The sequence below is a fragment of the Palaemon carinicauda genome, chromosome 16 (assembly GCF_036898095.1).
Source record: "Palaemon carinicauda isolate YSFRI2023 chromosome 16, ASM3689809v2, whole genome shotgun sequence".
Classification (NCBI taxonomy): Eukaryota; Metazoa; Arthropoda; class Malacostraca; order Decapoda; family Palaemonidae; genus Palaemon; species Palaemon carinicauda.
The window spans coordinates 9,460,970-9,478,469 of record NC_090740.1 but is presented as its reverse complement, the minus strand read 5'-3'; the positions used below and the strand labels follow the sequence as shown (position 1 = coordinate 9,478,469).

General features: G+C 34.7%; 2 protein-coding genes and 1 pseudogene across 2 annotated transcripts; 1 reads left to right on the top strand and 2 right to left on the bottom strand.

Annotated features, from left to right (window-relative positions):
- Positions 1 to 17,500, bottom strand: part of LOC137654914 (irregular chiasm C-roughest protein-like) — a 207,321-nt pseudogene that overhangs the window by 148,675 nt on the left and 41,146 nt on the right.
- Positions 3,997 to 8,269, bottom strand: LOC137655923 (fibroin heavy chain-like). The gene is made up of 3 exons (XM_068390140.1): positions 8,087 to 8,269; positions 6,672 to 8,001; positions 3,997 to 4,013 (listed from the first exon to the last, which is right to left on the bottom strand). The coding sequence occupies exons 1-3, from the start codon at positions 8,267 to 8,269 to the stop codon at positions 3,997 to 3,999; spliced, it is 1,530 nt and encodes a 509-aa protein (XP_068246241.1).
- LOC137655922 (proteoglycan 4-like) lies at positions 8,279 to 9,532 on the top strand. The gene has a single exon (XM_068390139.1). The coding sequence runs from the start codon at positions 8,279 to 8,281 to the stop codon at positions 9,530 to 9,532; it is 1,254 nt and encodes a 417-aa protein (XP_068246240.1).

Sequence of the window (17,500 nt, the reverse complement as noted above, 5' to 3'; positions counted from 1 at the left end):
TAATATTTTTTGATTACTAGATAATAATGAATAAATAAAAGGAACTTATATTATAAAATGACCATAGATATTTCAATGTCAAATATCCATCATTATTCAACATCTAGTGTACTAAAACTTATAGACTACTGAGAGAGAGAGAGAGAGAGAGAGAGAGAGAGAGAGAGAGATAGAGAGAGAGAGAATTGGTTTATTGTGCTCATGTCTCTACTCGTAAACCAAATGGTTTGCACTTGTGTGAGAGAGAGAGAGAGAGAGAGAGAGAGAGAGAGAGAGAATTGGTTTGTGCTTATGTCTCTACTCGTAAAGCAAATGGTTTGCACTTGTGTGTGTGTGTGTGAGAGAGAGAGAGAGAGAGAGAGAGAGAGAGAGAGAGAGAATTGGTTTATTGTGCTTATGTCTCTACTCGTAAAGCAAATGGTTTGCACTTGTTCGAGAGACAGACTTGCGGAAGAGAGAGAGAGAGAGAGAGAGAGAGAGAGAGAGAGAGAGAAAATTGCCTGTAAAAGAATCTATACCAAATGACATTCTTCAATGCATACTAATCTATTTTGCCAGGTCGACTTTTCTCTCCCATTTCCTCTCATCTGGAAACTCGATTGAACTTTCAACTCAGTTGCCAATTGTCTATTTTTTTTCAAGTGAGTTGCCAATTGTTTATTTTTTATTCAGAATAAAACTCCATCCTTTCAATTTACGTAAGCATTTTCAGCTGGGCCAAAAAAGGCTTGACGAATTAGAGAATATAATTGATGTTTGTTTTCGAATGCAACTCGCTTGATTCCTTTATATATTTTCTATCTTTGAAAAAAAAAAATATTCAATTTGCGAAATGGGAAAGAAATAATTGTTTTATAATAGAATTTTAAATCCATGAAATATTTTCGTGAAAGTAATCTTGTTTTTATAGTTTCTAGTATGAATCAATTATTTTCAGGAATATATTTGATAATTGACTTTTTTTATTAAGAATCTTGTAATTGAAAAAAATTCTTAAACGTTTGAAGTTACAAAAAGCGAAATTGGAAAACTCTAAACTGACAGATCATGAAATTATATATTTTGATATAAAAAATATGATTAAACTATATAACTGATTATTGAGTAACATTTTATATTAATATGAGAGAGAGAGAGAGAGAGAGAGAGAGAGAGAGAGAGAGAGGGAGAGAGAGAGAGACCGACTAATAAATAGACAAACAGATTTAATACACGACCAAAATATATGAATATTTTATATATGTTTGTATTCATGTTAAATAAAGGGAATAAATACGTATTAGCATACTAATGTATGTATGCTAATACCAATATCGAGAGAGAGAGAGAGAGAGAGAGAGAGAGAGAGAGTTTCTGTGAATTCATATAGATATAATATATAGGCTATATATATATATATATATATATACACATACATATACGTATATATATATATATATATACACATACATATATGTATATATACATATATGTATGTATATATATACATATATATAAACGTATGTATACATGTGTATATATATAAATAAATGTATATATAAATATATCTATATATATAATATATACATATATATAAACATATGTATACATGTGTATATATAAATATGTATATATAAATATATCTATATATATATATAAATAAAGGAGAGAGAGAGAGAGAGAGAGAGAGAGAGAGAGAGAGAGACAAACACTCTCACACACACACCAGTGTTTTAATCTCGAACCCGAACCAACAAAAAAACAAATTGAAATAAGTCTCTATTGGTATCCCATCTACCTTATGGAGGAAGCCTCTCCGTGCATGCTTGCATTCGCTTCTGCATTTGCTTGCATTTGCAATTCAGTATTGTACGCGTATAAGACCAATCATATTTGAGACCCCGTAAGTGTATTGGTTCGTGCTTGCATGAATATGGGCGCATACTTTCGCATGTGTGCTTGTTTCAACCCAAAAGTTGCATGCTGGGAGCAAGCAATCGCCTTTATGTTTGCAAGAAGTATATGCAAGTTCATTCTTTATGCCTTGCTCAAAATGAGTACTGGTTTTCCTGTGTGCTCTTTCTGACAAAAAATGCCGTAGGTGTGTGCTTGGTTTAATACACATACACACACACACACACATATATATATATATATATATATATTCATAAGTATATACTAGTATATATACAGTACATGTATGTATGTATGTAGGTATGTTTACACACATATATACATATACATTATATAAATACATACATATAGATGAATTCATATACAAATATTACATTTACGTATATATATATATATATATATATTCCATACATATGAACACATGCAATATATATATATATATATATATGTGTGTGTGTGTGTAATATATTAGATATTACTTGTTTAAAACACATGACCTACAGGTCACTGTGGAAGTAAGAGAAATGTGAGAAATGCCATAGTCATATCATAAGCAGGATGCGAATGCCAAACCTCAGCAATGTAACATTTTTCATGAAGAGTAAACACAACCAAGTCCATGAGAAAGAAGTTGTCTGTAAGAACAGAACAAGTACCTTCCGGTATTAATGTTGTGTTTACTATAAATCCATAAATGCTGAGATAACTGTATAAACTTTAGTATGAAATTGGATATTTGTAGCAGTTCACTTTGAGATGCCATACGGAATGGTCATCCGACCAAACCAGCTATACTCCTGTGATGGAGATGTTAACACTGTTCTTAAAGAATAAACTATTTTAAAGTTAACTTACTTAGACTTTACTTGAAGATGTAACATACTAAATCTAATCTATAACACATTTAAGATGACATTTGAAGAGAACCCAAATGTGTGTTAACAACAGTAGCACACTAATATATATATATATATATATATATATATATATATATTATATATTATATATATTATATATATTCAGTATATACTTTAGCCGACATGATGTCCTCACTACCAATTAAAAATATCTAATATAACTACCAGCAACCGAAAACATAAGTACCTTCACTTAAATATAAATTGACAATGAAAATTTAGTGGTATAAACCCGCCTAAACAATGATACTAATAATATCAGTACTCTTACTTATAAAACTCACTACCATTAAAAATAGAATATCATTACCAACATCAAAATACTGCCATCATTAGCAGTAATGAAGAACACAGAAAAATGATAGTAATGAGGTAATACTATTGCAAGTTGAATCCTCGTCTCTGTGTGTCTTGGACTCAAAATGGCGTCTGTTTTAAGAGGGACAGGTAGTGGGGGGAAGGTATGGAGCACAAGCACAGGTAGTGGGGAATGGATTAGGTCACAGAATCAAGTAGGGAAAGTGAGGGATGAATTGAGTAGCAAAGAATAAGAAAGAAAGCTAAGTAGGATAAAGGTAAGAGATCAGTTTGAGTAGCAAAGACCGAATAAGAAAGAAAATCAAGTAGGAAATAAGAGATCAGTTTGAGTAGCAAAGACCGAATAAGAAAGAAAATCAAGAAAGAAATAAGTAAGAGATCAGTTTGAGTAGCAAAGACCGAATAAGAAAGAAAATCAAGAAAGAAATAAGGAATCAAAGAATGAATAAGGAAAAAAAAATTGAAGACCAATTCTCTTAGGATAAAAGTTCTATTGCCTGAGGATATACTCAGGCACACTATTCTATCTGTTGCCTTATTACCTATCCTTACTGGACTATTTTCCCCATTGGAGCCCTTGGGCTTAGGCACACTATTCTGTTTCCTTATTTCCTATCCTTACTGGACTATTTTTCCCCACTGGAGCCCTTGGGCTTCAGGCACACTATTCTGTTTCCTTATTTCCTATCCTTATTGGGCTATTTTTCCCACTGAAGCCCTTAGGCTTATAGCATCCTACTTTTCCAATTAGAGCTGTACACTACTACTACTACTACTACTACTACAACTACTACTACTACTACTACTACTATTACTTTTGTACAGATATGAAAAACTTACGACAAACAAGGCCCTTCAAGGAGGCTCATCAGTAAAACATCTTACCTGGAAAATAAAAAAAGAAAGATTATTACAAATTAATTTTTTTGCAGAAATATAATCGAGAGGGAAAAATTAATAATATCCTAAATTAAAGTAGCAAAAATTAATAGGAGCCCAAAATAAAGTAGCAAAAATTAATAAGAGCCCGAAATAAATTAGCAAAAATTAATAAGAGCCCAAAATAAATTAGCAAAAATTAATAAGAGCCCAAAATAAATTAGCAAAAATTAATAAGAGCCCAAAATAAATTAGCAAAAATTAATAAGAGCCCAAAATAAATTAGCAAAAATTAATAAGAGCCCAAAATAAAGTAACAAAAATGTATAGGAGCCCAAAATAAATTAGCAAAAATTAATAAGAGCCCGAAATAAATTAGCAAAAATTAGTAGGAGCCCGAAATAAATTAGCAAAAATTAATAAGAGCCCGAAATAAATTAGCAAAAATTAATAAGAGCCCGAAATAAATTAGCAAAAATTAATAAGAGCCCGAAATAAAGTAGCAAAAATTAATAAGGAGCCCGAAATAAATTAGCAAAAATTAATAAGAGCCCGAAATAAATTAGCAAAAATTAGTAGGAGCCCGAAATAAAGTAGCAAAAATTAATAAGGAGCCCGAAATAAATTAGCAAAAATTAATAAGAGCCCAAAATAAAGTAACAAAAATGTATAAAAGCACAAAAATAAAGTAACAAAAATTAATAAGAACCAAAAAATCAAGTATAATGAATTGATAACACCGCAAAATTAAGTATAAAAAAATTATAAGATCCTAAAATAGAGAATAAAAAAATGAATAAGAGCCCAAAATCAAGTATAAAAAACGAATAAGATCCCAAAATGAAAAATGAAAAATGAATAAGATACCAAAATTAGGTATAAAAATTGAATAAGATCCCAAAATCGAGTATTAAAATTGAATGCGATCCCAAAGTCAAATATTCAAAATTAATAAAATCCTAAAATTAAGCATAAAAATGAATAAGAGCTCAAAATCAAATATTGAAATTGAATAAATTCCCAAAACAGGTATAGAAAGTTAATAAAAAAAAACACCCAAATGCCAAGTTTAAAAATGAATAACGTACCAAAAATTAATAAGATCCCAAAATCAAGAATGAAAAATAAAAAAAAACATTCCAAAATCCAGTATCAAAAATAAATGAGCCCAAAAAATACCAGAACAAAGAAAAGGAAGAATTTAACCAATATTAACATCTCCCAGTATTCCAGCCCATCTTACTCTCTTCCACTATAGTTCAAAATCACAAAAGACATCAGGAGAGTTCAACCTTTACCAACAGCGCTCCTCAAAAGCAGAAAAAAAAAATATTTTAAAATATTCCGCGCGGATTGCCTTGGTCTCCAATTTTTTTCATAACCTACCACAGCGGGACATTGTAAACGAAAGCTCTCTCTCTCTCTCTCTCTCTCTCTCTCTCTCTCTCTCTCTCTCTCTCTCTCTCTCTCTCTCTCTCTCTCTCTCTCTCTCTCTCTCTCTCTGTGGGTTTTGCATTGCAATTTTTTTTTACTCGACTAATATATTTTTGCATTCCGCTTTTGGTTTCTTTAAGCCGACTTTTTTTCCTTCGTTATAAAACTCGCCTTATTTTCTTGAGGTATTGCATAGGTTTAACTCCAGGATTTTTAAAAGTATTTGAATCTCCCTAAGGTAATAAAAAGCAAGTGGGTGGCTATATATATATATATATATATATATATACATATATATATATATATATATATATATATATATATATATATATATATACAGTATGCATATGTATGTCTGTATATATATGCATACATACCTAAAAACACAGATATGTATATATATATATATATATATATACATATATATATATATATATATATAGTATGTACGCATATATATGCATACACACACATTGAATAGATACTGAGATGACACCAATGACTATTATTTGTAATCTATTTCTATCAGCAATATATATATATATATATATATATATATATATATATATACGTATGTATATATATATATATATATATATATATCTCCCTCTGATATATCGTCAAAATATTTGACATTTCTATATTTCAGTTTTGAGAAGTTCTTCTATTTTGCTATGATTACAAAAGTTGATGATTATATATGGTTTATATGATCAGTTTACGTGTATATTGGATATTCAAAATCCAATTTTCTTACTAAAATATATGATATTTGTTTTAAATTTTATTTTGAGGAGAGTAAAGGAGAGCATTTCTATTTGGCTTTGATTATAAGATTTGATATTCTTATATGGGTTACATGAAGAGTTTACTGTGTGTGTATATATATATATATATATATATATACACACATATATATATATGTATATATATATATATATATATATAATCCAGTTTCAATACTTCAAATGACTTAAATTAAGAAGAAAACGAGTAATGCAGAAAAGAGGAAACATTAAAAATAAATGGAAAAAGCAAATGAAAAAGATTGAAGAAAGGACTAGAGAATGTAAATCGAAGGATAAAACTAAAAACTAATTTTCTTAGCAGTAAATATTAAAAATAAATAAGAAAAGTAAGAGAAAAAGAGAAGAAAAAACTGACGAATATTTATCGAAATCGAAGGATGAAACAAGCAACTAATTTCAGCAGCCCGGCTCCAAAATAGACCTTGGCTCCAAAACGGACTCTGGATCCAAAACGGATCCTTGGTCCAAAACAGATATCGGATCCCAGATCCAAAACGGATCCCTAATCCAAAACGGATCCCAGATCCACAATGGATTCCAGATCCATAACATATCCCTGATCCAAAGCGGATCTCAGATCCAAAGCGGATCCCTGACCCAAAACAAATCTTGGATCCAAAACGGATCTCTGATCCAAATCGGATCCCTGACCCAAAACATCTTGGATCCAAAACGGATCTCTGATCCAAATCGGATCCCGGATCCAAAACAGATCCTGAATCCAAAACGGATCTCTGATCCAAATCGGATCCCTGACCCAAAACAGATCTTGGATCCAAAACGGATCTCTGATCCAAATCGGATCCCTGACCCAAAACAGATCTTGGATCCAAAACGGATCTCTGATCCAAATCGGATCCCTGACCCAAAACAGATCTTGGATCCAAAACGGATCTCTGATCCAAATCGGATCCCTGAACCAAAACAGATCTTGGATCCAAAACGGATCTCTGATCCAAAGCGGATCCCTGACCCAAAACAGATCTTGGATCCAAAACGGATCTCTGATCCAAATCGGATCCCGGACCCAAAACAGATCCTGAATCCAAAACGGATCTCTGATCGAAAATGGATCCCGGACCCAAAACGGACCCCAGATCACAAATGGACCCAACACCAAAGTGGACCCCTGATTCCAAAACGGACCCAAGATCCAAACCGGACCCCGGATCCAAAACAGACCCGGGATCCAAAATGGACTCCGGTTCCAATTCAGATCCTAGATTCAAATTAGATACCAGATCCAAATCAGATCCCGGATCCAAAACGGATCCCAGATCCAAATTAGATCCCAGATCCAATTTAGATCCCAGATCCCTGATCCAAATTAGATCCTGGACCCAAAACGGACCCCAGATCACAAATGGACCCAACACCAAAATGGACCCCTGATTCCAAAACGGACCTAAGATCCAAACCGGACCCCGGATCCAAAACGAACTCCAGATCCAAAACAGACCCGGGATCCAAAATGGACCTGAACCATAACGTACCCCTGACCCAAACCGATCCCCAGATCCAAAACAGACCCCGAATCCAAAACGGACTCCCAATCCAAAATGGACCCGGGATCCAAAATGGACCCCTGATTCCAAACTGGACCCTGGATTCAAAACGGACCCCAGATCACAAATGGACCCCAAATCCAAACCGGACCCCAGATCCAAAATGGACCCCAGATCCAAACCGGACCCCGGACCCAAAACGGACCCCGGATCCAAATCGGACCCTGGATCCAAAACCGACCCCGACTACAAAACGTGCCCCTGACCCAAACCGGACCATAGATCCAAAACGGACCCCAGATCCAAACCGGACCCCGGGCCCAAAACAGACCCCGGATCCAAATCGGACCCTGGATCCCAAACCGACCCCGACTACAAAACGTGCCCCTGACCCAAACCGGACCATAGATCCAAAACGGACCCCAGATCCAAAATGGACCCCGGATCCAAATCGGACCCTGGATCCAAAACCGACCCCGACTACAAAATGTGCCCCTGACCCAAACCGGACCATAGATCCAAAATGGACCCCAAATCCAAAAAGGACCCGATTTCAAAACGGACCCTGGATCCCAAACCGACCCCGACTACAAAACGTGCCCCTGACCCAAACCGGACCATAGATCCAAAACGGACCCCAGATCCAAACCGGACCCCGGGCCCAAAACGGACCCCGGATCCAAATCGGACCCTGGATCCAAAACCGACCCCGACTACAAAACGTGCCCCTGACCCAAACTGGACCATAGATCCAAAACGGACCCCAGATCCAAACCGGACCCCGGATCCAAAACGGACCCCGGATCCAAAACGGACCCCGGATCCAAATCGGACCCTGGATCCAAAACCGACCCCGACTACAAAACGTGCCCCTGACCCAAACCGGACCATAGATCCAAAACGGACCCCAGATCCAAACCGGACCCCGGGCCCAAAACGGACCCCGGATCCAAATCGGACCCTGGATCCAAAACCGACCCCGACTACAAAACGTGCCCCTGACCCAAACTGGACCATAGATCCAAAACGGACCCCAGATCCAAACCGGACCCCGGATCCAAAACGGACCCCGGATCCAAAACGGACCCCGGATCCAAATCGGACCCTGGATCCAAAACCGACCCCGACTACAAAACGTGCCCCTGACCCAAACCGGACCATAGATCCAAAACGGACCCCAGATCCAAACCGGACCCCGGGCCCAAAACGGACCCCTGATCCAAATCGGACCCTGGATCCAAAACCGACCCCGACTACAAAACGTGCCCCTGACCCAAACTGGACCATAGATCCAAAACGGACCCCAGATCCAAACCGGACCCCGGATCCAAAACGGACCCCGGATCCAAATCGGACCCTGGATCCAAAACCGACCCCGACTACAAAACGTGCCCCTGACCCAAACCGGACCATAGATCCAAAATGGACCACAAATCCAAAAAGGACCCGATTTCAAAAACGGACCATGGATCCAAAACGGACCCCAGATCCAAACCGGACCCCGGATCCAAAACGGACCCCGGATCCAAATCGGACCCTGGATCCAAAACCGACCCCGACTACAAAATGTGCCCCTGACCCAAACCGGACCATAGATCCAAAATGGACCCCAAATCCAAAAAGGACCCCAGATCCAAACCGGACCCCGGACCCAAATGGGACCCTGGATCCAAAATCGACCCCAAATCCAAAACGGACCCCAAATTCAAAAAGGACCCCTGATTCCAAAACGGACCCCAGATCCAAACCGGACCCCAAATCCAAAAAGGACCCTTGATTCCAAAACGGACCCCAGATCACAAATGGACCCCAAATCCAAAACGGACCCCCAATTCAAAATGGACCCCGGATCCAAACCGGACCCAGGACCCAAAACGGACCCAGGACCCAAAACGGATCCCGGATCCAAAACGGACCCCAACTCCAAAACGGACCCCGGATCCAAAACGGACCCGGATCCAAAAAGGACCCCTGATCCAAACCAGACCAGGTGGATTTATAGAGTAAATTCAAATATATGGCTTATTTGATATATATATATATATATATATATATATAAAGACAGAGAGAGAGAGAGAGAGAGAGAGAGAGAGAGAGAGAGAGAGAGAGAGAGAGAGAGAGAGAGAAATAAATATATATAGATATGAAATATGTAGTATATTTCCACCCCAACTCACTGCAACAGAAAATAAGCGAATGTAATCCCCCATGCCTTCAAAATACCGGATTAGAAACCTCGGGAAAAAAAATAACACGAACCACTGTCAGAAAAATATAACTCACTCCCTCTGAAATTTGCATAGGACAAAAGTATTGAATGTTCATATGCATTCAGGTGTATTTGGCCGAATAAAAAGTCATTTGAAAAAGAAAAAAAAAAAAACATGGTATGCATGTATAAATTCTCTGGAAAAAAATACGTTTTGGGGAAATTGGAAAGAATGAAGATACCTCAGATTGAATTCTTTTGAAGATTTGAAAATATTAAAGGCAGAGGCAAAGGGGGGGGGGGGGGGGTGACATTGCCAAATCAGGCCTTACATACATGATCAGCGCCCAAGCCCCTCTCAACCCAAGCTAGGACCAAGGAGGGCCAGGTAATGTCTGAGACCTTTCTCCTGCAGTGGACTAGAAACGGCTGCATTTGTTGTAGTTGTGTGTATGTATATATATATATATATATATATATATATATATATATATATATATATATATATATATATAGGCCTATACAGTATATATGTATATACTGTAAATCTATACATAAGTATATATGTATGCATACACATACACATATATATATATGTATATATATATATATATATATATATTAATGACAAATCGCTGGAACATGCGATGTCTCAAGATGACAGCAGGCCGGGAGGAAAAAGGAAACGAAGATTGGACAAGCGCTTTCGTGTTATTATTACACCTCTTCACGGTCTTATGGTTTAAAAATACAATTAGAATACAAAGAAACCTCTGTGATGACGTAAAACAGAAGAAATTAGCAAATTACAAATTACTTAAAAGTTAGTTGTTTAAAAATGTTGTTTACAAGAAATTCATCCAGTTTGTACATACCTGAACTGGTGTTAAGCAGATCTTCGAAATTTTTCTTAATTAAAACTGTTTCAATGATATTCCTTTTAACAAAATCTTTACAAAAGATAAGTTCTTTAGCAGCTTTCCAATTAATAGCGTGGTTGCACTCATTTATATGCTGAAAAAGACTGCTGGCAATGTTTCCCGTTCTTACATTATATTTATGCTGTTTTATTCGAGTTTCTAGTGCTTTGCCACTTTGACCGATATATCGTTTATTACACTGATTGCATGGAATTTCGTATATACATCCATTAATCTGTTTTGGGGAATTTTTTATCAATATATTCTTGAGTGTGTTGTTTCTAAAAATTACATTAATTCCAAAAGGTTTTAAAATTCCAGGTAGAGATACAAACTGTTTGAAAAAAGGTAAAACAAGGAGGTTATTCACATTAAAATCATCGTTGTTAACAAAGCCATAAAAAGTTTTCTTAGCCTTTTGACAGGCTTTGTTTATGAAATGTGATGGGTACTTTAAAATAGATGCTATTTCATGAATTTTCCCAAGCTCAGCTTCAAGGAGATCAGGGCAACTTACCCGCAGTGCCCGTAAAAACATGGATGAAAAAACCATCATTTTGGTTGATGGGTGATGATTAGAATAAAAATGTATGTACGAATTAACATTCGTAAGTTTTCTATATACAGTAAATTTAAAAGACCTTTCTTGTCTAAATACTAAAACATCTAAAAAGGGAAGCTTGTTATCGAATTCTATCTCCAATGAAAACTCAATAGATGGTACCAGAGTGTTTAAGGCTGTTAGAAAAGCTTTTTCATCCTTATCAATGGGCCAAGCACAAAATATATCATCAACATATCTGACCCAGAAGACACCTGCAGGTAGAATCCTAGGTAGGTACTTGGTCTCAAAAAAATTCCATGTAAATATTGCTTAACAAAGGAGAGAGAGGATTGCCCATTGCCATACCAAATTTCTGTTCAAAGAATTCACCATTAAAAGTAAACCTACAACCTTTTATGCACAATTTTAAAAGTTTAAGAATAGAGTCCGTATCCACAGTGAACGTATGTTTGACGAGTTCGTCTTTAAAAAACTCTAACAATTCATCCACAGGAACTTTCGTAAAAAGTGATTTTACATCAAAGCTTATTAACTTAAAATTATAGTTAAAATCAAACCTCCTTAACCTAAAAATAAAATCTTCATTATTTTTCACAGAGCATCCCGATATAGTCCCAAGAATAGGTGACAGCTCATTTACCAGCCATTTAGATAGTTTGTAAGAACAAGATCCCACGGAACTTATGATGGGTCTAGCAGGAAAGTTTTCTTTATGAGTTTTGATTACGCCATATAAATATGGTAGCGAGGGACACGTTGTGATGAATTTGGGTATCAACTGCTTATGATTAGAAAGTACACTCTTAATAGTTTTGTTAAATGAAGCATTGTCTCTATCTAATGGACTATTACGTAATTTTATATAGGTCTCTTGATCATTTAGTAACTCATACATTTTGTTATCATAATCAATTTTGTTCATTATGACTAAGGAATTTGATTTGTCTGCTTTGGTTATGTGTAGATCCTTATCTCTCTTAAGTTTTTCATAAGATATCAGGAACCTCTTTGGGATATTAGAGGGTTCAGCATAACTAGCAATACCATATACAATACCCTTACATATGTTGATCTTATCTATAGGGATGTTATTATATTTTTCAAGTTTACAAAAACCATTTCCAATTTCAAGCCAATCTACATTTTCTTTGACAGAGAAATTTATACCGTAACCTAAAGCTGCTAATGTGGTGTTATCTAAGGGTTTGTCGGAAATGTTGCAAATGAAGTCAAAGATCTTGTGACGAACCACTGTGCAAACAATTACCCCTTAACAATGGGCGGTAGTTCTCTTCACACAACAAAATAGAAGTCATATGGGTAGACTATTATGTGACGAACCACTGTGCAAACAATTACCCCTTAACAATGGGCGGTAGTTCTCTTCACACAACAAAATAGAAGTCATATGGGTAGACTTCCAAATTCACTTGTTTCTTATTACGAGTGTATAAGATTGTTGATTATGATCAAATGTATCTTCTTAAAGCTGGTTGCAGACAACAGAAGCACCAATAGCAGGATAATTGGAGGACAGGAACAATAAACTACACGAAAGCGCTTGTCCAATCTTCGTTTCCTTTTTCCTCCCGGCCTGCTGTCATATATATATATATATATATATATATTATTTTATGCATATATATATATATATATATATATATATATATATATATACATATGTACACTGTATATACATATATGTATACGTAGCTGCCCCTGTGTATATATACATATAAAAAAAACAAATCCTTCTTAAATAACCATCGACTCCAAGAAATACATATTTCCCCTCATTAACAAAAAGTAAAAACCAAAAGCATCTAAAACAGTATTAACTAGTCCTCCACCTTCATATAAAACCTACTTCAGAAATTGCCTCATCGTATAAAAAGACTATTTTTAAAGGCATCTTTTTCCCTTGGACTGCGTAAGAACTTCAAGATGACGAATCTTGCTCTGGAATAATAGCATTAGAATAAAAGGATTTACATTCACGATCTCTCATCTGTCATTCAGATGTGACAGTTCTGGAAAATAAAGATCCCGGGGTAATTGGAAAAAATTTCCGATGTCAAATTAACTTTAGATGCAGTTCTCGTTATCTTGTTATTACTTTTAATTATTATTATTATTAATATTAAATGCTAAGCTACAACCCTAGTTGGAAAAGCAGGATGCTATAAGCCCAGGGGCCCCAACAGGGAAAATAGCCCAGTGAGGAAAGGAAATAAATTAAAGTAAAACATTTTAAGTAGAGTAACATTAAAAAAAAAATATTTCCTATAAAAACTATAAAAAAAACTTTAACAAAACAAGAGGAAGGGAAACTAGATAGAAGTGTGCCCGAGTGTACCCTCAAGCACGAGAACTCTAACCCAAGACAGTGGAAGACCATGGTACAGAGGTCTTTATAGATATGAATTATAGTAGATAAAATAGAATTATGAATGATAGAGGTTAAAAGAGAGACAAATTCTATTTATACTGTTTTGTTTTATAAGCTTCAATCTCACACGGAAAAATTTAAATATTGAGAACAGATTTGTGTTGTTGATTGCTTCAGTATCTATCTTTCCCTCAAACTCTTTCGTTTTTATGTAAAAGGTATAATATCTTCAAAACTTGAATATCTCCCCATTTAAGAATGATTTAAGAGAACCACGAGATTCTCTACCAAGAGGCATAACAATTACGTCTGGCAGGGCGAGTCTATTCTTTGACGGGTTGAAAACTTGAGTCCACATAACGAACACAACGTACGTATAATTGAAAAACTACCTACTTTTCATAGAACTAAATCATCCTCATCAAAAATTTACACAAATACTATTGTAACTCCAATTAGATTAAAATATCTAGCTATAATGACAGTTTTGCGTAAGTTTGAAAACCTTCCTCCCCAGTTTAAGTAAATGGAGTCGCCCGGGCGAGTCTACTACTGGCTGGGTGAAAACTTGAGTCAACATAACGAACAAAACTTTATTTGAATAGGAAAACTACTTAATTTTTTACAGATCTAGATCACCATCATGAAATATTTATACAGATACTATCGTATCTCCAATTATAATAAAATACATAGCAATAATGACAGTTTTGTAGTTTAGCGTAAATTTGACAACCTTCCTCCCCTGTTTAAGTAAATGGAATTACCCAATTAGGTAAAAGAGCAAGCCTATGCCATCTATCGGATTTTTAAAGAAACATCTCTAACCTGCAGAGTGCTTTCGTTCTTACCTTAAACTACCGGATGGGTGATTTCAGAGAAATTGTTACTTCAGAACAAGAAAATGCCAAACTATACTGAGATAACTTCCCTAGTTATAGCTTCATTTATATAACTAAACTGATGTGTTAATTTCTTTATGGGAAATTATTACTTAAATATAAATTTGAGGTTTGAAAATCTAGTATTCCATAATACCTATTTTCCAAAAAAAAAAAAAAAAAAAAAGAAAAAAAAAAAAAACCTCTTATTCATTAATAACCTAATGTTAAAAATTCGTTTTCAAACGATTATATTGACGTAAAGGAGTTCATTCAACATACATAAAAACATAGCATTGTTATATACATTCAATTTTAACATACATTCTGGTAAAAAAAAAACCATTCTGTAATTAACATGCAATGAAAACAACTGAAAATATATCAATTTGATATACTGTATATATATATATATATATATATATATATATATATATATATATATATATATATATATATATATTCCACCTACACTCCTCCCCTACCCCCATACAAATAAAATATCCCATATATAATATAAAAGCAACGTGTCTGGCTATATATATATATATATATATATATATATATATATATATATATATATATATATATATATATATACACGTGTGATAAATTTTACACATTTAGTCGTGTTTTTCATATTAAAATAAGCCATATAGTTTAACACCTTAATGTGACGATACCACCAATGTCATGCCAGCATCCTGGACCAAGGTTCGATTCCCTGGTCGGCCAGAAGCTATTGTCTTTGAGTGGGTCCGCCTTGGGACTCTGATCCTGAGGTCGATAAGAAAATCCAAACATTAAGGTATTAAAATATAAAATATATATATATATATATATATATATATATATATATATATATATATATATATATATAATTTTTGTCTCGCTCAGAGACCTTGCCAGACGTAAGACTACGCGGTCTCTCCCAGTCCCATGGGTAAAAGGGGAAGGAGAATAGTCATACCCTGGAGATAGGGGGTTCCCCGAGAGGTGCACTCGGAATCCACAATATCCCACAAATTGCCCAAAACTGCCGTGTTGTAGTTAGGAAAGGGTGAGGGGATGGAGAAGAGTTTAATTTGAGTATATCTAAATATTTAAGTCATTTCTGACGGGTCGTGTACACTAGTGTTCAATAAAAGTACAAGAGAACCATCAACAAGAAATCGTCTCCAGAACACTTTGTAACTTATATTAATTTGTACATTTTGTACATTTCATCACGGACGCAGAAAAACCCTAGCTGTCACTTTTGGCGGATCGTGTACACTAGTGTACAATAAAAGTACAAGAGAAACATCAACAAGAAATCGTCTCCAGAACACTTTGTAACTTATGTACATTTGTACATTTTGTACATTTCATCACGGACGCAGAAAAACCCTAGCTGTCACTTTTGACGGGTTGTGTACTCTAGTGTTCAATAAAAGTACAAGAGAAACATCCACAAGAAATCGTCTCCAAAACGCTTTGTAACTTATGTACATTTGTACATTTTGTACATTTCATCACGGACGCAGAAAAACCCTAGCTGTCACTTTTGGCGGATCGTGTACACTAGTGGTCAATAAAAGTACAAGAGAAACATCAACAAGAAATCGTCTCCAGAACACTTTGTAACTTATGTACATTTGTACATTTTGTACATTTCATCACGGACACAGAAAAACCCTAGCTCTCACTTTTGACGGGTTGAGTACACTAGTGTTCAATAAAAGTACAAGAGAAACATCAACAAGAAATCGTCTCCAGAACACTTTGTAACTCATGTACATTTGTACATTTTGTACATTTCATCACGGAGACTGAAAAACCCTAGCTGTCACTTTTGACGGGACGTGTACACTAGTGTTCAATAAAAGTACAAGAGAAACACCAACAAGAAATCGTCTCCAGAACACTTTGTAACTTATGTACATTTGTACATTTTGTACATTTCATCATGGACGCACAATAACCCTAGCTGTCACTTTTGGCGGATCGTGTACACTAGTGTTCAATAAAAGTACAAGAGGAACATCAACAAGAAATCGTCTCCAGAACACTTTGTAACTTATGTACATTTGTACATTTTGTACATTTCATCACGGATGCACAAAAAACCAACCGGAAAAAGTAATAGTTCTATTCTAAACAGGTTGCAAAAGTTGATCATGCAATAAATGACGATTTAATGAAGCGAAAAATCTGGAACATTACTAAACCGTGATGCATATTCGATGAATTTCGGCTTATGTCAATTTTTTTTCATTTGCTTCTTTTCGTCTTTTTATTATTTCAACGGTTTATAAAGAGGAGAAAATGTGTAAGGAAATGAAGACTTTGAGTAATAAATTCGGATTTATTGAAAGTTGATGAGTTGAGTAAAAAAAAAAAAAAAAAAAAAAAAAAAAAAAAAAAAAAAAAAATTATATATATATATATATATATATATATATATATATATATATATAAAACATTGTCAAAAGCGACTTTTAGTAGGTCAGTGCAGGCTGGTCAATTGCAGGTAGTAGCTCCTTCATATACAGTTATATATATATATATATATATATATATATATATATATATATATATATATATATATATGTATATATATATATATATACATATATATATATATATATATATATATATATATATAAATATATATATATATATATATATATATATATATATATATATATATATATATATATATATTGACGAACTAAGAAAGTTTGCGGGCGTGGACTTGCACAGAAAGTCCATAAACAGACACCAGTGGAAGGGCATGTT